The sequence below is a fragment of the Vicia villosa genome, linkage group LG3 (genome assembly GCF_029867415.1).
Source record: "Vicia villosa cultivar HV-30 ecotype Madison, WI linkage group LG3, Vvil1.0, whole genome shotgun sequence".
Classification (NCBI taxonomy): Eukaryota; Viridiplantae; Streptophyta; class Magnoliopsida; order Fabales; family Fabaceae; genus Vicia; species Vicia villosa.
Window position 1 is genome coordinate 211,026,964 of NC_081182.1, and position 23,236 is coordinate 211,050,199.

At 36.6% G+C, this 23,236-nt stretch overlaps 1 protein-coding gene and 1 long non-coding RNA gene across 2 annotated transcripts; both read right to left on the minus strand.

The window, feature by feature from the left end:
* Positions 1-2,148: 2,148 nt before the first annotated feature.
* On the minus strand, positions 2,149-11,979 carry LOC131593433 (uncharacterized). Its single transcript, XM_058865930.1, has 2 exons — positions 10,746-11,979; positions 2,149-5,432 (listed from the first exon to the last, which is right to left on the minus strand). Exon 2 carries the CDS (start codon positions 5,381-5,383, stop codon positions 2,159-2,161), a length of 3,225 nt encoding a protein of 1,074 aa, XP_058721913.1. The 5' UTR covers positions 5,384-5,432; positions 10,746-11,979; the 3' UTR covers positions 2,149-2,158.
* Positions 11,980-22,242: 10,263 nt separating this feature from the next.
* LOC131657272 (uncharacterized) lies at positions 22,243-22,689 on the minus strand. Its single transcript, XR_009300578.1, has 2 exons — positions 22,529-22,689; positions 22,243-22,425 (listed from the first exon to the last, which is right to left on the minus strand). It is a non-coding gene; the product is annotated as an uncharacterized LOC131657272 (long non-coding RNA).
* Positions 22,690-23,236: the final 547 nt, after the last annotated feature.

Sequence of the window (23,236 nt, forward strand, 5' to 3'; positions counted from 1 at the left end):
TGATGCAAGCTTCATATTCAGCAATATTATTTGTACAATCAAAACATATCCTTGCAGTGAAAGGAACATGTGAACCTTGCGGAGTGATAATAACAGCACCAACACCATGACCATGAACATTTGAAGCTCCATCAAAGACTAAACCCCATCGTGATCCAGGCTCTGGTCCTTCTTCTGGCAACGGCTCATCCCAATCTTGGGCTCTCAAATACATTATATCTTCATCCGGGAAGTCCATCTTGATAGATTGATGATCATTAATTGGTTGGTGAGCGAGGTACTCTGCCAACACACTTCCTTTGATAGCCTTTTGAGCTCGGTATTCAATATCATATTCAGATAACAACATTTGCCATCGAGCAATCCTTCCAGTTAATGCAGGCTTTTCAAATATGTATTTGATTGGATCCATTTTGGAAATCAACAAGGTGGTGTGAACCAACATATACTGTCTCAGTCGGCGAGCAGCCCACACCAAAGCACAGCAAGTTTTCTCAAGCAGCGAGTATCTTGTTTCGCACTCGGTAAACTTTTTGCTAAGGTAGTATATTGCATACTCTTTTCGACCAGACTCGTCATACTGGCCCAACACACATCCCATTGAATTCTCAAGCACTGTGAGATACATTATTAAAGGTCTTCCTTCGACGGGAGGAAGCAAAATAGGAGGTTTAAGCAGATATTCTTTGATACTGTCAAAAGCTTTCTGACAATCTTCGTTCCACACACATCCCTGATTTTTCTTTAACAACCTGAAAATTGGCTCACAGGTGGCGGTCATATTAGAGATGAACCTAGAGATATAATTCAAACGCCCAAGGAAACCTCTCACTTGTTTCTCAGTTCTTGGTGCTGGCATTTCTTGAATAGCTTTGACTTTATCAGGATCTACTTCGATTCCTTTCTGACTGACAATGAAACCCAACAACTTTCCGGAACGGACACCAAAAATGCACTTGTTTGGATTCAAGCGGAGACGATACTTCCTCAAACGCTGAAACAACTTCAATAGATCCTCCATGTGCCCCTCCTCTGATTGAGACTTAGCAATCATGTCATCCACATATACCTCGATTTCTTTGTGCATCATATCATGGAAAAGGGTTGTCATGGCCCTTTGGTAAGTTGCGCCAGCATTCTTCAACCCAAAAGGCATTACTCGGTAACAGAATGTTCCCCATGGTGTAATGAATGTTGTTTTTTCCATGTCTTCGGGTGCCATCTTAATCTGATTATATCCCGAAAAACCATCCATGAAGGAGAAAACCTCAAATCTTGCCGTGCTATCTACCAACATATCAATGTGGGGCAGCGGAAAATCATCTTTCGGACTAGCTTTATTCAAATCTCTATAATCAACACACATGCGAACTTTCCCATCTTTCTTCGGAACTGGCACGATATTGGCAATCCACTGAGGGTATATTGATGTAACAAGGAAACCTGCATTCATCTGCTTCAATACTTCCTCTTTAATTTTCTCGGCCATATCGGGATGACTTCTTCTCAACTTTTGTTTGACAGGAGGGCACTCAGGCTTCAACGGCAAACGATGCTCCACAATATCTGTGTCCAACCCAGGCATATCTTGGTAGGACCAAGCAAAAATATCGACATACTCTTTCAGAAGCTTTACCATCCTCTTCTTAACATCATCACCAAGCAGTGCCCCAATCTTGATTTCTTTCTTATCCTCTTGAGAACCCAAATTGATCACTTCCAATGACTCTTTATACGGCTGAATGGTACCTTCCTCGTGCTCAAGCAATCGGGAAATCTCGTCAGGAATACATTCTTCACTTTCTTCTTCCGCCTCATACACAGGATATTCAAAGTTGGGAGAGGGTGCAGGGTCATTACTTTCAACGGTTTTATTGATTAATCTGCACATGGGATTATTTTTATTTTAGGAAAAGAAAAAGAAAGCTATATGCACACAAACAGATATGCAGATTATAACAAATATATATTTTTAAGGTTTTTTGTGTTACCACTTTCCAGAAAAAAGCAAAAAGATAAAAAGCACATATATGCGGAAACAAAATGACTTTTTATTGATGATTTTAATGTTTGAAACAAACAGGAAAGGCCCCAACAACATCACTTTCACCTTGGGCAGAGTGAAAGGATTCTTTTTTTTGAAAAACATAAAAACAAATTACTTTGAAACATGAGTACATTCAGGGACATCCACAGTAATCCAATTCTTGATCATCTTTCCATGGGTCACAAAGTTTGGCATCTCTGGCTCTGGCTCATCTCCAATAATGGCATCTACCTCTGGAGGAGTTGGATGCAGGAACCCAGCGCTACGGAATATCTCTTGATAAGGGCGAAAAGCAGATTCTGACTTCACAATCGACTTGCCTGAGAGAGAAAGTCCCAAGCCAGCTCGGTTCTTATTCTCTGGAAGACTCACCATTTGTCCCCATACACCTGAGGGTCCTTTCTGCACAACTTGCTGAGCATCTTTGAAAGACGCGATAGAAGCCTTATTCTTCTTGGATTCATTATCAACAGACAGAGCTTGGAACGCAGTCCCAATGGTAGCTTCATCGGCTTCTATAGCACGAAACGAAGAGAGGTGACTAATCAACAAAGCTCGCTCTCCATTCACGACAACCAACTTTCCGTTCCTCACAAATTTTAACTTCTGGTGGAGAGTAGAAGTAACTGCCCCAGCTTCGTGGATCCACGGGCGTCCCAACAAACAACTATATGCTGGAAAGATGTCCATTACCTGAAAAGTGATCTGAAAAACAAAGGGACCAACCCAAATAGGCAAATCAACCTCCCCAATTACTGACTTCTTTGACCCATCGAAAGCTTTCACCAACACATTACTATATCTCATTGGTGTGCCTCCATAAGATAGCTTAGCAAGAGTTGACTTTGGCATAACATTCAGCGACGAACCAGTATCAATCAATACACTCGACATCGAATCCTCTTTACAACTAACAGAGATGTGTAAAGCCAAATTATGGTTTCTCCCTTCCTCAGGCAAATCTTCATCACTAAAGCTCAAGTTGTTACACGCAGTAATATTACCCACAACCCCATTAAACTGATCCAAGGTCACATCATGGTCCACAAAAGCTTGATCGAGTATCTTCATCAGAGAATCTCTATGGGCAGGAGAACTTGTCAACAATTCCATTATGGAAATCTTGTATGGAGTACGGTGCAACTGATCCACAACCTTGTAATCACTCATCTTAATAAGCTTCAAAATCTCATCCATCTCTTTTCCTGATGAAGACCCCTCATTCACTCTTTTTTCATCACCAATAGTCACGGGTACTTGAACGGGCTTCTTTCGGGCATCCACAACTGTTTGGGGTTGAGTGAAAACTCGTCCACTTCTAGTCATTCCACTGACATCTGCTATATTCTCAACAGAAGATAGGGGCTTAATCACTACTTCTTTTCCACCCTCAAGCATAGTAGCATTGTATCGGTATGGCACGGCTCTGTCAGAACTATAAGGTACAGCTCCAGGCAAACATATCACAAGTGGCTCTACAGCAGCCTTTCCATAATAACCAACCTCTACACATTCTGGAATTTCAAAGTACGGCTCAATCACATTGACATCACCTTCATCTCTGTCTCTAAGAATCTCAATGAGCCCTTGATCCATCATCTCTTGTAAGTCTCTTCTCACAATGTAACATCCTCGAGAGTTGACAGAACAAATTCTACACGCAGCATGATTATGCTCATAATGACTATATTCACACAAAGTGGCGTGCATCTCTACCAATGATCCTCTTATGTGTTCCACACGATAAATCTTATATTTTCCAGGACATCCATACACCATATTCACAGCAGGTGCTTCATGAGAAGGTAGGGGATTATTTTTCACATTAGGACCAACATCACGAAATGACAGCATACCAGAACGAACCAATCTTTGCACTTCAGCTTTTAGAGGCCAACAATCCTCTAAACTATGCCCAGGAGCATTCTGATGAAAAGCACAAGTAGCATCGGCTTTGTACCACCAAGGGAGCTTTTCTGGAACAGGAGGTGGTGACCTTGTCTGAACCAAATTCTTATGAATCAGAGCAGGGTACAATTCTGTGTAAGTCATAGGGATAGGATCATAACTAACTCGAGGATATGAATTTCGTCTTGCTGGCTGTTGATTAACAGGAGCCACAGGAGTTGAATTCACAAAGGGAGTTACTGACGCCACTTGTTGGGGTTGATAACGAGCACCTCTTCCAGATCGACTATTCCTTCCATGAGAAACAGCATTAGCATCAGATTCCTTCTTCTTTTGAAAAGATGAACCATACCTTCTTGCATTGCCAGATGAACTTTCACCCTGAACCAAACGCCCTTCTCTCACAGCTTCTTCAAGTCTGACACCCATACCCACCATTTCAGTGAAATCTACAGGAGCACTCGCAATCATCCTTTCATAGTAAAACGGGCCAAGAGTCTTCAAGAAAATCTTAGTCATCTCCTTCTCTTCCATTGGAGGGATCACTTGGGCGGCCACTTCACGCCATCTCTGAGCATATTCCTTAAACGATTCTTTTTCTTTCTGCATCATAGCTCTCAGTTGATCTCGATCAGGAGCCATGTCCACATTATACTTGTATTGCTTAACAAACGCTTCAGCTAGGTCATTGAAAGTGCGGATATGGGTGCTATCAAGGCCCATATACCACTTGGAAGCAGCTCCAGTCAAACTATCTTGGAAATAATGGATCAACAGACGTTGATCATCAGTGTGAGTGGACATCTTTCTTACGTACATCACCAAATGTGCCTGAGGACAGGAGTTTCCCTTATACTTCTCAAATTCAGGTAATTTGAACTTAGCAGGTACTTTCACATTAGGAACAAGACAAAGATCATGCACATTCTTTCCAAACAACTCTTTCCCACGAAGGGCTTTCATCTCTTTCTGCAATTCTTCAAACTGATCTTGGAATCCATCCATTCTATCATAGATGCCAACACTCTCACTTGGTGCATCGTTATGATAAATGGGTTCGGGAACAAAAGGACCAGTGTGCACAACGGGACGTGTATGGACCATGATAGGAGTCATGGGACGAGTCATTTCAGGAGCAGACAAATAGCCTTCAGGCATGCCCCAAGGATACCCTTTGGGCATGAGTTGTTGAGTAGCAGCAGCAGTCGGATTCACAGGAATTGTCGTAGAAACCATCTCAGAAATCATCGTAGCCTGACCTTGCGGTTGACCTTGAGCTTGAGCATTGAAAGGAGGAGGAACCTGATTCTGATTCTGGTTTTGAGCAGCCATCAAAGTCTCAACGAGAGCGGTGAGACGCTCCACTCCTGACCTCAAAGTAACAACTTCTTCACGTAGCTCTCTGTTCTCTTGCTCAAGTCCTTCCATCTTCTTTTTGCAGTTAGCTCGGGTGTTATACCGGTGAGACAGCTTGATTCTGTAGGAAGAACACTGAATAAGACCTCTTGGAATACTCTCGAAAGCAAGAGCAAAAATGCATCATGATGCATGAAATGCAATTCAAATGGTTTATATTTTTATTAATTTCCAAGGAACTTTAAGATATTAATTGTAAACATCACAAAGATACAATATTCAAAATATAACTGAAAATACTCTCTTTTTATTAATCACGAAAAGGATTACAAAAGTTCGAAGTACAAAGCTTCAAAGAATCCTAAACACTAAAAGAGAGATAACAGAGAAAGCTAAAAACTATGGGTCCAAAGGCGCCACTCCTGATGAAGAACCAACTCCCCTCTGCAACTTCCTACGAAGCTTCTCTAACTCATCTTCATAAAAAGCCTTCATGTGAGTCTTCTCGACCATTATCTTGTCAACAACTGCCTTCCATGAAACCGAACCTTCTTGACCAACAGGAACTATCGGAACACTAGTAGCAAGTAAATCCCTTTGTTGTCTCTTTCTCTTCTCACCATGTTGTTGAAGTAGCACTTTCTGACGACGAATCTGATCATCCTTTTCCATCAACCAACCATCTTGAAGATAAAGCATATCATCCTTCTCTTTCAACTGTTTCTTCAACTCTTCCTTCTCAATCTCTGAAGCATGAAACTTTTTCTCCCAAGTATCCCTTTCCAACTTCATCCTAGCCATGAGCTCTCGGTACTCCTCCCTATTCTCGATGGGAATAGTGGAAGAAGATGGTGGAGCAACAGGTAAAGAGGGCTCCTCGAGTAAATAAGGCATCTGAAGAGCATGAGCTCTAGCTTGAACCCAATCAGTGTATTCCTTGAGAGTAATGCTTTGTTTCTTTCCCAAATCTCTCTTCCTATCAATATGGTGCCAAGCACGCACAAACCGATTCCTCATATCCGTATCTCCATTATGATAAAAAATTCCTGACACACGAATACCAGCAGGTCGCTCCTTCATGGGGTAGCCAAATTGACGCCTTGCAAGAATAGGGTTGTAGGTGATTCCTCCTTGTATGCCAAGAAGAGGTACATTGGAGAACTCCCCACAACTATCAATAATCTCACCAGTGTCATAAGCAGGATTGTACCAATTAATGTTACCATTAGTGAGAGGCATAATCTTTTGAGACCATCGAAGACCATCAGGATTGTTCAAGAAACTCCTAGTTTGAGGTAAGTGCGAAATAAACCACTTATAGAGCAAAGGAGTGCAACAGTTGATAAGTCCACCTTTCTTATCAACCCTATGGTGAATGGAATGATAAGTATCCCCAAGCAAAGTAGGCACAGGATTTCCAATCATGAATATCCGAATAACATTAACATCGACAAAGTTGTCAATATTAGGAAAGAGTATCAAACCATAGATAAGCAAAGCCAATAAAATCTCAAAAGCGATCATACTTCCCTTACTAGCCAACATAGAAGCCTTCCCAATCAAAAAATTAGAAGTCAACCCCCAAATTCCTCCCTTCTGGGTTATGTTTGCTTTTACATCTGATATTTTCAAGCGAAGAACTTCCGCTATCTCATCCACCTCAAGATCCTTCTCTAGACCACTAAATGGTATATCATTCGTAACCGGCAAACCAATCCAATACGAATACTCCTCCAAAGTGGGCATAAGCTGATAATCAGGAAATGTGAAACAATGATACATCGGGTCATAAAACTGCACAAGAGTCTCAAGAATCCCTTTCTCCACTTTGGTATTCAACATAGATATCAATTTTCCGTATCGGTTTCTGAAATTGTCAAGATTAGGAACCAAAGACACTAACTCTTTCAACTCTTTCAACTCTTTCTCACCAAGATTCCTGAAAGTGTACTTCTTAATACTCCTCTTTTGATCCATGGTACCTGTGATGTTTACAAAGAAAGAGTCTTAAGTTCCTTGAAAACCATTTGTAAAGAATGTCTTTCATGAATGCATGAATGTATGGTTTATGCATCAATCACAAACAAGAGCACACAAGATCACACAATTAAGGTTCAAAGGTCCGACGTCACAAGCATGGAGTCATAGGTTAAGAACCACCCACAAAGGTATGTACTAGGGAATTTTGTACCTGCCGATCGGGTTCTACAAAGGTTCCCAGAGTTTTCAATCTTCTATCGGATACTACCGGCACGCACAATTGCTCATGGGCGCCAATAATATGCCTAAAAAGACCTCGTCTGAGCGTAGCATCGCATGACAACAAGCTCAAATTGGTACTTGACCTTGTTTCTACGCTACATCCTAAAAAGGCTTAGATGGGTTAAAAAGGTTCTAGGCCATTCAGCTTCTACGGACACTCACTATTGAAAGTAATAGCGTTCCTACGATAGCTCGTAACAACATCTACTACCTTCCATGAGGCCTCCACTGATTGGGGTTCCACCATATGATGCTCATGTTAAGGATCGCTCCTGACATGCAACTATTGGTCATACCACCTCCTATCTCAAGTAACTCACAAAAGTCCGGGTTAGGACTTTGTCTCATCACAGAGGAACCACAGAGCACCAAAAAGAAAAAAAACAAACAAAGTACACAACAATAATATATACAAACAAAAACACACAGATAAACAAAAATAGGCTTAACACACTTAAAATTGGTCCCCAGTGAAGTCGCCATTTTCCTGTAGCAGGGAAAAATCTGAGATCTAAGCCATAAATTGACTCGACTCAATATTTCAGTGAAAGTCGCCACCGCGCTTTATTGTTTCCAAAGGAAATGGGAAAAGAACGAAAAAACCCAAAGTTTGTTTTTAAAACAAAAAAGAGATCTTAGGAACGGGTGTTGATTATACAAGGGGAAGGTTTTAAGCACCCCTCATATCTGTGGTACTCCACAGGAACCTTTTTGAAAATCTGTGTTTATAAAAAGATGTTGTGTGCGAAAAGAAAAGGGTTTGTTTGATTTTTAAAATAAGCTCGGCAAGACTATGTCTTGTGCCTACATACCTCCTCGGTGCAATGGAGAAGTCAGAGCTAATGTAGTTCCGCTTTTAAAAAACGTTTGAAAAAGGTATAAACACATTTACCATCGTCGGGGCGAATACTCAGCCATTGATCTTAAACATGAGAACGAACGAGTTCTTTGCGTCACTAATGAGAGAAGGGCGCCAACTTGGATAAAATCGACAAGTATGCCACTAGCTCTCTCACGTGGAAAAGATTTCATCGTGTCAATCAATATTAAAATCGTGGGGCATCGCAACTAATGACAATGATTAATCGTGCTTACTTTTTTGAAAGAAAATGCCAACAAGGGCTAAATATAGTTTTAAAGAAGATTTTAAAAGGGATTTCAAACATAAGAAGTTTTTTTAGAAAAAAGAGAGGAGACTTTGAAAATTTAAGAAGTGGGAGGAGATGAAGAGGCTATCCTAGTGCGAGAAAATAAAAGTTTAGGGAAAAACGATCTGACCAAAATAAGAAGTCGACACTTGACACATGGAGTCAAGGAAGAATTCCCATCCTTTGGACTACCCACACAAAACCAAAATTACCACTTAGGGACCAAAATGAACTTGCAAATCTTCGAAGAATCACATAAGTTTCTGACAGAAATCGGACAGAGTGACGGTTGCAAATGGGCGAAATCCTTATCTTAGTGCTTTGGAATTAACCTTCAAAGACTTTTCGAGGAGATACCTACACACATCACAACAGCAATCCAACCAGACAAAATAACAAGCAAGATAACAGTCAAATAATGATACACAGTCCATTGGTCCTTAAGTGTTTTTTAGGTTTCATGTTGATTATTAGTGTTTTAGCATAAAAGTAAAGTATGGTCCAAGTGGACAAAAGAAAAATAGCGGAAGCATAAACATACGTCCAAATGGACAAAATAAAAATAGCAGAAAGTAAATATGATGATATGATAAATATAAGAGCGGTAAATATAAAGGACAATATAATTAAATGCGGAAATTAAAATTAGTCGTTAGTTGTTATGTTATCAAAGTTAGTAAATAAAGATTAATAATGGAGGAAGGATGAATTCGGATTTAAATCAACCACATACAACTTCCTTTTCATTTTTAATCTTTTATCGATTCGGGACAAAGAAAAAAAAGAAGGATAGATGAAGAAGAAAGAACAAAAATAAAATAAGAAACTAATATATAAAAAGAAAACACAAGGTAAAAAAAACAAACAAAAAAAAAATAATAAGACATATAATGATAATGGAGGAAGGATGAATTCGGACTCAAGTCAACCACATACGACTTCCTTTTCATTTTTGCTCTTTGATCGATTCGGGACAAAGAAAGAAAATGAAAGATAGATGAAGAAAAAGAGCAAAAATAATATAATAAGCTAATAATAAAAACAAGGTATAAAATAGTGAGACATATTTTTTGTGAATTTTTCATAATTTTTAGACTAAAAACAGAATTAATATAAAATTTCTAAAGTTAGAAACTAATTAAAATGAAAATAGCAATATAAAATAAAGCAGAATAAATTCCAGCCATCTGATCTAGTCAACTTCAACACAGCATTGACATCGGAAGGTCCAGATCAAAGTACATAATTAGTACAGTAGGCAAAAAAAAATAGAGAATCACAATTCTGATCATCTTCTCAGATGAGGACAAGTGGCTCCGATGGCCACTTGTCACCCACTGGCTGTACCGCGCGGATCACTAGGTAGGGAGAAAGAGAAGTCAGCATTTTAACATGAAATTATATCTTTCATAGTACCAAAAACGGTACTATCTCATTTTGAAAAGGAAAAAAAAAAGAATTAAAAAACTTATTAACTTTACATTTGAAAAGTAACCATTAATGCTTCTCTCTTATCATTTTCAATACTGACAGATTCCAAGAATAGAAAAAAAGCAGAGAAATGATGATCATTGAAAGGATATTATCTAAAGTAATGACTCCTTCCTCACTTTATTATTTTACTTGTACCAATACTTTCTTTCTTCTCTTCATAAAATGCACTTAAATAAAAACAAAAGATCAAAGCATATAAAACAAGAGCAGGCGGTGGAGACAGAAAGAAAAATGGGCGGAGAAGATAAAGCCAGACGGTGGTGCGTATGGAGGTTCGCGGTGGCGCACGGCGGCCTGAGGTGGTCCGGCACGGCGGCCACCGCAAAACTTTTCCAGAATTAAAAACTTTTTACATGATTCTACTCGGTTTCCTCTCCTCTTTCCAAATGTCAAATTAGTTTTATCAGAAAATAAATTCACAAGCACAGATCTAAAGAGAAAGTGCTTATGATTTTTGTTCTAAACACAAGTAAATATCACAGGGAATAGCAATCAATGGATGGAATCGTTATCAGAGGGTAACTCTCAACCTTTTGAGGCAAAGAAGTCAAAGAACGGTGGCGATTTGGAACTCCGGTGCGGTGGTTGCGATTTCCGGCGGTGGTCCGGTGAGAATAGGGGGCGGATTCCGGCGAGGGAGTTCAGGTGAGTTTAATTTCTGATTTTTGTTCTGAGTAAGTCTGAATTTTTCAGTCTGAAAAGTCCCTTTGTGTCAGTTGATTCAATGCTTATATAGAGCTCAGAGTCAGGGTTTTTTATGAACAAATTGGGCTCAGAAGTGATTTTGATGAAATGTTGAATCTGTTGTGAAGCCCATTCCGAAAATCCCTCTCTATTTCCAATTTTCAGCTTTGTTTTATATTCTTGAGATATTATTTGAACATGTTCTTGGGCCGAGAAAATGAGTCTTTATGAGATGTTGAAATTTGGCTCTGAAGTGCATACGAAATTCTTCAGCTTAATCTAATAACCACTTGTTTTTTGCAATATTTTTGTGTGTTATATTTCACTTGGGCTTGAATTGTTTTATGTAATTGGACTGATCTTGTAGAATTTAAAACAGATTTGTTCTTGTTGCTTTTGGAATAAATATTGCTAACTTTCTTTTTCTTCCCTTTTTCATGTATTGATGGAGAGTGAGATAATTGTGAGATAAAGTCTTGTAGCTTGAAAGAACTTGCAACATGATGTGAACTCAAGAATTTGGAGCTTACTTTCTTAGAAAGAAATTCCACGGATTGCACTTGAATGATGGATCTTGAAGTTTAGATATAAGACTTGAATTAATCATGATGAACATCTCACAATTTTCCTTGTAACAATGTCTTGAATAATATTATTGAAATTTGAACTTTGAAAAAGTCTTGCCATCCTCGAATGATTATTGAACCTTGAATTAAATTCTTGAACAAAATAAATGCTCAAAAATTCAATATCGTTTAATTGAACATGAACACTCTTGAACCAAATCTTAACCACTTGACAAACATCACCACTATAAGAAAATCTTGATTCAAAATCTCTGAAACCTGATTGGAAACATCACCTGAACTTTCTTGATCCTCAGACCCTATCTGATAAATAAACCAAAAATAAAAAGACATATATTTTTTTGAATTTTGATTAATGGTTAGTGAAAATATAAAGACTAAATAAATAAAAATACGAGAAAAGAGGTGTCTGATGATTCCCCTGAAGGTGAGATAGAAAAGAAATAGGCACCAGAGAACCTCATAAATGATTTTGATGTGATTTAAGCAGAGCCTGAGATGCGGGATCTTAGGGTCAAAAATTGGGGTATGACAACCCTAAGTTTCAAAATTAGGGTTTTCTCCTAAAAAGTCAACTGAACTTTGACTGGTCATAACTCTCTCATCCTTCATCCAAAAAATTCAAACCAAAGCTCATTTTGAAGGAAATTCAATTATCTTTCAAATGCAATTGGTCCCATGGTCATTAGACTCATCATTTGAAAAATATGAACCAAGACATTACAGGTCATTTTCAAAGTCAAACAAAGTGGTTTTTTGTCAATGGCCATAACATGAAGATAACTTCACCAAATGAAAAAAAGGTTCAAAAGTGGCTTGTAGAGGACATCTTGAGGTTTCTAAATAGTACAAGATCTCCTTCATATGATAAAAATTGAGGGATTTATGCCTTGTTGAAGTTGGCTATTTTTTGGGAAAATGCATGAAATCAACATTGATCAAAAATGTTTTTTTTCAAAAGGGGCCAAGTTTTCATGATCCAAACATGTTCCCCATAATGTGAAGGGCCTCCCACGACCAAGCCAAGGCCCATAGCATTTTATTTCTTTTTTTTGGTTTAATTTTATTACATTTAGGATTAAATTGAAAAGAGAAATGGAAGGATAATATGTAGCTTGAATCTTAAGCATGAGTCATCAAGAAGCATTCAAAACTCTGCCACAAGAAGCTGGTACAGCAGAAGAGAGTGGAAAAATCAAGCTATGGTTGCTTGAATTCAAAGCTACATATATTATAATACTCAAGAATTCAACAAAGACATCAATGCTTCCTAGCTTAGTTCTTAAGCACTTTCTCTGCCTATAAATGAAGTATAACACTTCATCAATAAAAAGAAACAAATTTAGAACCAGACACTTGCTTGTAACACTCTTGAATCCAATTGAAATTTTCAAAGAAACTTGAAATTCGAATCTTTAGTTTAAGTTGTTTTTAATCCAAACTAAACACTCAAACATCACCTCTGAGCATCATCGAACCTTTTCCAATCAATTTCAAGCTTTGAAACTCCAAGAATCGAGCACTATAGCTCACAGTTTGCTCGAACTAATACTTGCAAAAATCTCATCATACATGCATGTTCAACAAGATGTAGACATATATTTTAATTTAGTTTGATGCTCTGATCATTTCTGGAAGTTTAATTGAGGTTTGGGGGCTTGTACACGAAACTACCATTCTAGGGTTCTTCATCTCAAAATTAGGGCTTTCCAAATTAGGCAAAATTACAGGTTCAAACATGTCCCATTGAATTCGTATGGACCAGACGAATTAAACCATGGCATCGCGCCAAATTTATATCATGTTTTGCTCGTATTCACTATTTTTTGCAGGTGTAATAGGTTGGAGTTTTTACACCACCTGCAAATGAAAGGTGTAAAAGGGTGGTTCTGATGAAGGAGATGATGCGTAGCTCCTTCCCATTGGCTGGAGGGCGCGCGCGTGTTTTTTTAAAATAACCTTTGATTCAGTGCTTTGCAGGTTGTGTACATGCCATGTTCCTCAAATTCTGAACCATCAGATCATGCCAGCTACACATCTAACGCATCAAAACGCGCCACTATATCATAAACCTCATTTAATTACCACACAGGATTACTATTAATCTATTTTTTTCTATTTTTATTTAATTTTCTTTCAATAATTAATTAAAAATAGTTTAAAAAATCTAAAAAATATAACAAAAATATTTTTAGGTTTATAATTTAATCTATTATTTTTTGACATAAAAATATTTTATTTTTCTTAATAATTAAAATATTTTGATTAATTAATTAGTATATATTTATATATTTGCTTTTTAATTATTTCAACCAATCAAAAAATCACAAAAAATTTGTTCTTTTTATTAAATTTAGTTTATATATTATAGACTAATTTTGTACATATTTAGAATATTTTTCTCCTTAAGTTTTAATTATTTATGTAATTATTTGCATAATTATATATTAATTAACTTAATAATTTCAAAAACAACTTCAAAAATTCCAAAAAAAATTAGTTTTGTTTTAAAATTAATTAACAAGCATTTTGAACATATTTTAAACTTAATTTTTAGGTTTAAATTTTATTTCTACCTTTTTCCTCATTTTAATTAAATTAATCATGCATTAATTCTAATTAAAATCAATCATCAAAAAAATCCAAAAATATTTCTTTTATTTTCTTGCAGTTTAAATTCTTAGATCAAGTGTATAGATTGTCAAATTCATGTAAATAGCGTAGTTTACATTTTCTCGCACAATCGATGTAATAGCGTAGATTTACTTTCCGTATTTTACATTTCCGCATTTTAATTTCTGTACATATAAAACTGCGTGTATGTCAAAGATAAAAAATTAAAGCGTTAGGTCACTAACTTCAAAAGATAACATATCTGAAATTAAAACACAATCACACTTGCACCTCTTAGGGTAATCCCTCTTTTACTCTTTTCAAAAACAAAATCAAATTCTACTGTTTCAAATACAAAATCGAACTTTCGTTTACATCCGGTGAAAGGAGAATTTTCTAAAGGAAATAGGAAAAGACCTTATAACTTAGGGTAGACCTCTTAATTGCTTGCTCAAATCAAACAAACAAATGTCTCATATACTATTGTTTTTCAAAATAAAACTTTCAAAAAAAGACAATACTTGGTATATATCCAAATAAGGATCATTACGAAGTTAACGTTCTTTCTTTCAAAACATCTTTCGAAAGATAAAACATTTTGTATACATCCGCACAAGGATCATTACAAAGTCAATTTACAAAAGTATTTGAAACCACATACAAGCATTTCAAGGCAAGAGAAAAATGATTCAAAATAAGTGAGCTAAGCAAACTAAGAGCCCATGGATAACCATGGATACAAAGGGTGCTAATACCTTCCCTTTGTATAACCTACCCCCTTACCCAGAATTTCTTAAAGGTCTTTTTTCTGTTTCTTTTATAAACCTTTCCTTAATTGGATAAAATAAAAGTCGGTGGCAACTCTCTAATTTTCCAAAACACAAAAGCAAAAAGAGAAGAGTCAGTTCGTATATCTCTCACACGAGAGGTATGGTAAAAAACCAAGGGCGACAATGTGATATGTGTGCAATGTGTTGAGAGACTGATTCTCTCGCATATCTAGATATTTGGGTTATACTAAATGTAACAGGTTCAACATTCCGGCTTTAGATTGCAATATAGAAATCCGGGTATGATGAAGGCTAATATCCTGTCCCACCCAAATATCACAGGTATGAAGTCTAGGCATGGGCAGGTGGTCCCTAATGGTCACCAGGGTTAACGATTCCCATGGGGTACAATGTATTTGAGGCACAAACGTGCCAGACACAATGTTCCATGAAAGAACCTCGCCTGGTCGTGGTACCCCATGTCAAACTCGATCGTATCAAATGCTACGGGAGTTGACATGGGCATCCACACTAATCCTAAGTATCACTGGCCTGAGTAGTGGGCCTTTTACCTCACACAAACCCCCCACCTACAAAACAACTCAAGAAAAATATGTGCAAATAGGAAATAGATATGATATGCAAACATAAAATAAATGAATGCAACACATAAGCAATATATAGCGCACCCAATAAACAAATAAACAAACAAAGGCTAGGATCGACTCGCGAGGAATGGACCAGCACAAGTCCATCACAGTCCCCAGCAGAGTCGCCAATTGTCACTACCGCGAAAAATGGAATCAGAGTCGCCACTAATATATTCATCCCATCGCGGGAAAGGAATATCAGAAACCTAACTCGAAACAAGAACAAGGTCTTTCGACCAGAGAACAGGGCACGGGAGTCAGTTACGCAAGGGGAAGGTGCTAGCACCCCTCACGCCCATCGTACTCGATGGTATCCAACTATGTTCGTTTCTATCTAAAGGGTGTATCTATCACTAATGCAATGCATGATTAAACCTAAAGTTTTTTAATAATTATTGTGCTCGCTAGAGTTGTCTCCATGCCTACGTATCCTCTTAAGAAGAATCAGAGCGCCGTTGTTCTGCTCAAGATTTTCTATGTTTTTTAGGATTTGTTGGTGTTTTTTAGTGAACAATTACAACACACTCCGCCGCTCAACCTTGAGAGACTCACGCTGGGATTGGTGTGGAAGTAACATGCTCTTAAAAGCACAAGAGAAAAGTATGTCCAGCGTTTCGAGTGAACCTTAATCAAGGAAGACTCAATCAACTCTGGGTTTGTGTTTTTTAAGTTTAGGAATCTCCACTCAAGTGATCCCCTTAAACAAGAGGGACGAGAGCTTCCATTCTTTTTTATTAACTTTCAACCTTTATTAATGTTTTATTGTGTTTTATGGATTTTTGTTTGTTATGCAAAAGGGGAACATACATTTCTAACCTAATGCTAACATATAAGAATGGCCCTAAGGTCAAGGATAAGGGATCTCTACCTATGTTATCATGCATAGATTACAACCTGAGTTGTTCTATGTGACTCATCTTAATGAAGATTGAAGTCACCGCCCTAAGGGAACATGGTAAGCATATAATAAGAGATAAGCGAAATCAACAAGCAAGGTAGGTGACTTAATGAAGTCCCTAACCAAGTCTACTCCTAAGAGAGACTACACATAATGAATCCCAAAAGAAAACAATCCACAAAAGGTGGAGGAAGAACAAACAATCGTCGCCTCTTAAACTAACAACAATCAAAGTGTGAAAAAAGAGGCAAAGCATGAAAAAGAGGGAGGGAATCCCTAGGGCAGTATCAAAATAAAGAAATTAGTGTCCTAAATCAAACACAAAAGCATCATGGCATCACACAAAAATATTCACAAAAAGTTACCAAAACATCGCATGAATCGTTACTTAACAATTAGCGAACAAACATCAATTAATCAAAACAAAAAGCAAATGAACACATGAAATAAGTTGAGGTCAGTAGAATATTAATTCATTTATAGGTCTAATACCTTATACCAATCTATGTTAGTCGATTAACTTGAAGCAACACAAAGCTCTAACAAAAACTAGACAAAACTAGGTCAAAACTAGTTAGTAGAATTCAAATGGTGAATGAAGTTAGAAACATGTAATCAAATGATGGAAGTAAGTAGATAATAACCTCTAATAGGTGTCTAAACAATCATGAAATCATGTCAAGGGGTTTCATACAAAATTATAGGTCATTTGTACAAGTTATGATGCAATCGTTAGCTAAAAGCAAGTTATTTACATGTGAGAAAGAAAAATCAAGTAAAATAAGAAGACACGATTTAAAAATTTCAACTCCAAGTCTTAGGACCTCTACACATCCCTAGTTAAAAATTTCAACTCCAAGTCAATTGCAAAAGTTCATGGCACGTTATGAGCAAAAATCAACACAAACGTCAATTAGAAACACATGTTAATCGGGTCTAAAACCCTAAGCAAAAACTTAACCAAAACAAGGAATTGAAACTTCATTTTTATACACATTTTGATATGTGAGTCTACTGATTCCACAAAAAAGATGGCAATTGAATTCTATTCCTAAAGCATCTAATCAAATCAATTTGCAAAATCTAGCAAAACATGAAGGCATATGTACACTTTGAGGAAAAAGATTTATTAAAAATAGTAAACTAAATTCTAAAAATCTACAAAAAAATACTAAAAATATCCTAAGAGATTAAAGTATCAGAAACGTATTTTTCTTCATTTTTTATTCCACTTAAAACTGAATTTTGAATTAAAAGTTAGATGAGAAACAAATTGAGATGTAAGAAAGTTCATAGCAAGCAGGGGTGTATTAGCAGGATTGGGATAAACTGGCCTCTACTACAACTTACGTTTGGGCCCAAGTACAGGGGTGTGAAGAGTATTTCGCTGGGCCCAATCCATTATTACCAATTCCATTTTTATTTCATTATCATTACTATCACATTATGTCACTATGGTTCTTTTTATTTGCCAAAAACGTGACATGAAAATATGAAGGTCTTGCATCAATTGGTCACTAAGATATTAAGTATAATAGGACAAAAGAGAGCTTCATCCACTCACGCCCTGCCACCTCATGAATCAATCATATGGATGAAACAAAATAACCAAAAGAATTGGGAATAGGGCCCAGACGCCGGAACATTGTTCCGGTCGTCTTCCCCAACCGTTCCGCTGCCGGAGCTCGAGCGAAACGCCCAGAATTTTAAAAAGGCACCACCTTCCGACTCGGTTTTTCGCGCTGATCATGGATTTGCGATTATTTTCTTGTTTTGAAACCTCTAACCTCCTAACCGAACGCGACAACAAAATCCTAACTTTTACAACCTTCTTTAAAAATAATTCTAAGCTTATCAATGTACTCACAATCGATCATAGGATTAAAAATCGTGATTCAAGCATTCGAATGATCATTATCATGGGGAAAACGAAATTGAGTACAATGGATTCATGAATCTCATACAAATGCAGCAAACACTTGCAAACATGGTGGTTCTAATTGTCCTAACCCAAGTCCCTGATGATGGGAGCTCCAGACTTATACATGCGTCTAATGTAAGGGAAAGGGATCACTTACTTGTTTGATCTTGAATCAAAGAAAGATAGAAAAATCTACGTGCTTCTTCCTTGAATGTTGGATGCGAAGACGAACGCCTACTGAACAGCTTAGGCTCCTTGAGAAATAAACTCAGAGAGTACCTTCTTCTTGAAGCTTGAAACTTGAGGGAGTGAGAGGGATGTAAGCTACGGCGATGGTGATGATGTGAGGAACGAGAGTGAAGAAGATGATGATTAGTATTGAAGGTTGAAGTTTGGATGGTGGTTAAAAGTTTATTGAAAGTTTGTTATGGAGGTTATGATGGAGAGAAAGAGAGAAGAGAAACCGAGAGAGGAGAAAAATGATGCGAATGAGAGAGTGAGGTGGAAACTATGAAAAGAAAAAATGGAGCGTCTTTGTGTGTTGTGATGAAGTTTTAACTCACAGCGGATCCTTCCACTTTCTTTCTCACAACTTAAGGTGCAAGTTGTTCCTTTTGTAGTAAGACTTTTTGCCACTTTATGCATGCAGAGTTTGTTTGCGTGATATTTGGGATATGGTGATGATAGGCCTCATGTATGTACTATGCTGCAACGAATTTAAGCTGGCGCCTTTAGTATCAAGTCCAATTCATAACTCTAGTCTTACCCACCCACAACTTCTTCCTTACTTCATCGTTTACCTCGAATGCAATATTGAGATAAAGAGGAGGTAGAGGAGAATAAGACTGGTGTTGAAAGCGTTTTGAAATGATGATGGTATGTATAAGAGAAATGGAATTGAAGTTGAGTGATTGCACCTGAACATGGGCAGCAACAGAACTGGCTCGGCTTCCAATTTATGATTTCAAACGATGAGCTTTGTGATCGTATAACTTGTCACTAAGTTTCTCAAATGACCACCTCTTGTATTCATGTTAACAAGCATTCATCATAGAGCATACTTCGTGAGGAGCATCCCTCAAGAAATCGCCTGTAATGCATTTAAAATCTCCTTGAAACATAATGCCTCGTGGCTGCCATGTATGCACACAAATCTTAACCCAGTGCCGGTCTCGTGTCAGCTCCCAGATTCTACACTTTACAGCGTTGTAACTTAATATCCAAATACCCGTATAACACAACCTTAACATCAATTAAAAGAGGAGATGGGATAGAACAATTTTTCGTGTTAACCTCGTGCTGGAATGACAAACGGAACATCTTTGAAAATAGCTAGCAAGAGGTGAGGTCACAACTGACCATGACAATGGAAATTTCTGCCAGCTACTTGGAATTCCTCAACCTTGACTTTGCACCTATGAAACTCTTTCCACTAATCATCACATGGCTTGAAATTGACATTGTTGTAAAGAGATGATATGATGGACTAACATTGTTGTTGGGAGGCGTCTAGAATGCTGATGATACATGCATAAAAATCGGCCTCGAAGAGATTGGCTCATCACTGCAAGTTGTCAGCGTGTGCATGGTTCAAGCTTTGACCCGACGCTTTGCCAAACACGAACTCTCAGGACATGACTTTAGGCTCTTGTAATTTGTTTATCATATAACCTAATGTCATGATTCTTTGACCCTTAGAAAGAGGACATAGAGGAGAAGAGCTTGAGGTTGGTATGGAGTCCATAATATTCTTATACTTCCCCAAAATCAACCTTGAATTCTGCCTACCACGTGTTTGATAAATTGCACATGCATGCCCTGGAATTCTGCCTGGCCAGATGCCTAATTTTGATCAGTGTGAGAGTATCGCTTTGGAGACTCATAAGTGATCCAATATTTACCTAAATGACTTGATTTTTGGTTCATTGTGCAGAGGTCATGGAGGAGGAAAGAATGATACCAAGATTGCACTTTACGGACACTTGTGACGATCTTAGATTAACGTCCAATATGGCGCACCAAGTGTTCGAGCTAATGCTTGCGCGTGCCCAGAAAATATTCCCAGCAACATGACTTGGATAACTTGGAATCTTCAAACTTTTCACTTTTGTAGCTCACTAACCATGCTTCAAATGAAAGAATTTTCAACTACAAAGTTGTTCATCTCCATGAGATAAACAACTTTGATGTTGAACTTGTTTTGAAACAAAGCCTATTTACACGTGTTCAGTAGCCATGAAGTTGACTGGTCAACCAACTCCAAAAACTCCAAATATCTCTCTAAGTGTATAACTTTCCATTTATGGCCATTTCCCATTTCAACTAACTTTCCAAATTTTGTAACTTTGACATTTTCTTGATTTTATTCTTCTCCATTGACTTTTCTTGATTAATTTCCCACCAAAAATCAACATCTGACAGTTGACCTTGACTTTGCCCAAAAAGTCAACTTTTCCTGATTTTCCCGATTCCAGATGAATTTCCCGATTAAACCGTTTCTGATTCAACTCTCAATCAGTTTTCAACCAAAGAAACCGCAATGAATGATATTTTTTCAAGGAAACCATACTTCACATCTAGAAGTTATCTTCTGATTAAATTTTGACCACAAAGTCAGCAGGGTCGACTTTGATCAAAACCCTAATTTGTCATCCTGATGAACCTGAGATCTGTATCTTTTAACCGGAGCTTTGACTTGGAGGGAATGAAACCCTGATCTTAGGAGAACTTCAATGGAAATGAGGCCAGGTAATTATACTCCAAACCTTCTCTTTTGATCCAAGATATCTCCCATGCAGAAGTTCGTTTTCATCAATTTTCTTGAACAGTAACAATGGTATGCATGAATGTATTGAGTGAATGAGCTACGTGAAGTATGCATATGAACATGCCATGAAAGACAATTGGGTATAAATAAATTGGCAAATTTTGGGGTGCAACAATGACCAAATGCAACCCACGAATCAAAGACTTCCAATAGATATCATATAAAAACAAGCAAGTTTGGACAATGAGATGAACCAAAGATATCACACAAACCCTAATTCATTATGCATAAGATATATGCTGATAAAGGACCCAATTTTGATTCTAAACTAATGAATAGGTATCAATGCAATCACTCAATCAACTAGTAGGGTGATGGACCATTGGAATCCTAAACCCTAATGCATGAACTTGTCACTATGCAATGCCATGTATGATAGACTGATGTGGGTGATCAAGATCAAGTAGAAAATTGTCAAGTTAAAATTTTGGGTGTGACAACATCATGTATTAATCGATTGGTATATGCAAGGAAATTCAATTGATATATATATATATATATATATATATATATATATATATATATATATATATATATATATATATATATATATATATATATATATATATGCAATCTTGGAGTTTTAATAAACTCTCAAAATGTCAACCCGCGTCGTCTTTGGATAGTCGGTCGATTGTACCCTAGAAAAGTGTTATTAAATTGTGTATGATGAAACAACAAATTTATAACATCCATCAACTTTATAAATTTCACAAATATATTTTCTCTTGTTTTTTTAAAAATACTCTTATTTTGAATAAAATTTTTAATTTAAAAATTTCATATTCTGATATTTTATAACATATTTAATCACTAAATTTATTATTTTTAAAATAATTGAATTATATGTTTTTGTCAAACCGTGCAACACAAAAATAATTTATCTAAATATAACTTACATTTATTAGGTTTATATGGAGAACTTGGAGGCAACATTATATATCCAAAATTAATAAGATATGAAAAATTATATTATACTAATTTTTATTATCTTTTTCATTTTATTGTTGATATTTTAGAGAATAAAGTCATAATTTCGAAGTATATAAAAATAAAATTCTTGGTTGGAGGCATAAATATTAAATGGAAACTTACGAAATATTCAACCATAAGATAATATTATTCATACTTTTTTTAGATATATGTTTCTTCCTTATAACGCAATAATGAAATAACAGTTTTTCATAAAGCACATGACTCGAGCATCAAACGTCTCCCCGATATACACCTTTTCACAATCTTCCTCTGTTTCACATGGAACTGTAATGAAAAATAGAATAACAATGTTAATAAAATATGATAAAAGATTATGTATGAACTATAAAATAAAAAATAAAATTTTTAAGGAAAAACAATGATTTACAGCTGGCCACTGAAAGAAAGAATATGGACAAAAACAAAACTATAGCATAAAGAAATTTGTGAATTTTAGCCATATGTTTTTATCTTTTAATTTTACAAATGAATAGAGATATATTCGGTGTATATTAATGCAATGCTAAAAACATTTACATATTTATAGTACTAAAATACATAATGGAATATAATTTATTGCCCCTTTTGCACACTTAATAAATGTCTCTTAAGCATATCTAGAAAAGAGGTAACAAAAATACTTTATAATCATTAAATTTAATTTTTAAGAACCTTTTCATCTGTTGGTGATTAGAAAAGTAGACATGTGTTTTTAGAAAATTTGTTGTGAAAAATGTTACCAAGAACAAAGTATAATGGGGAGTAAGGGAAGAATAACAAGGATTGGTTATAACTGATATTCTTTACTTTCTCTTTGAAACAAGATTACAAGTGTTATAAGAATAAAAAATAACCCTCTCACCCTAAATTAGTATTTGCAGTATGCAATGATGAGAGACTAGTATGCTATTTATAGTAAACCTAACATAATAAACTAATGGACTTTTTTCACAAATACCCATTACAAGCTAACTTAGGGTACAAGCTAACTTAAACAATTGGACATAATACCCAAGCCCAATTAGAAACACTAACAACCCTAGTATTTCAACACCTCCATACTCGAACACACTTCGACTATAGTATGTAGGTCTTC

What these genes read in the sequence shown, in the direction of transcription:
- LOC131593433 (XM_058865930.1), bottom strand. Translation starts at nt 5,383, where the DNA reads ATGGAAGGACTTGAGCAAGAGAACAGAGAGCTACGTGAAGAAGTTGTT.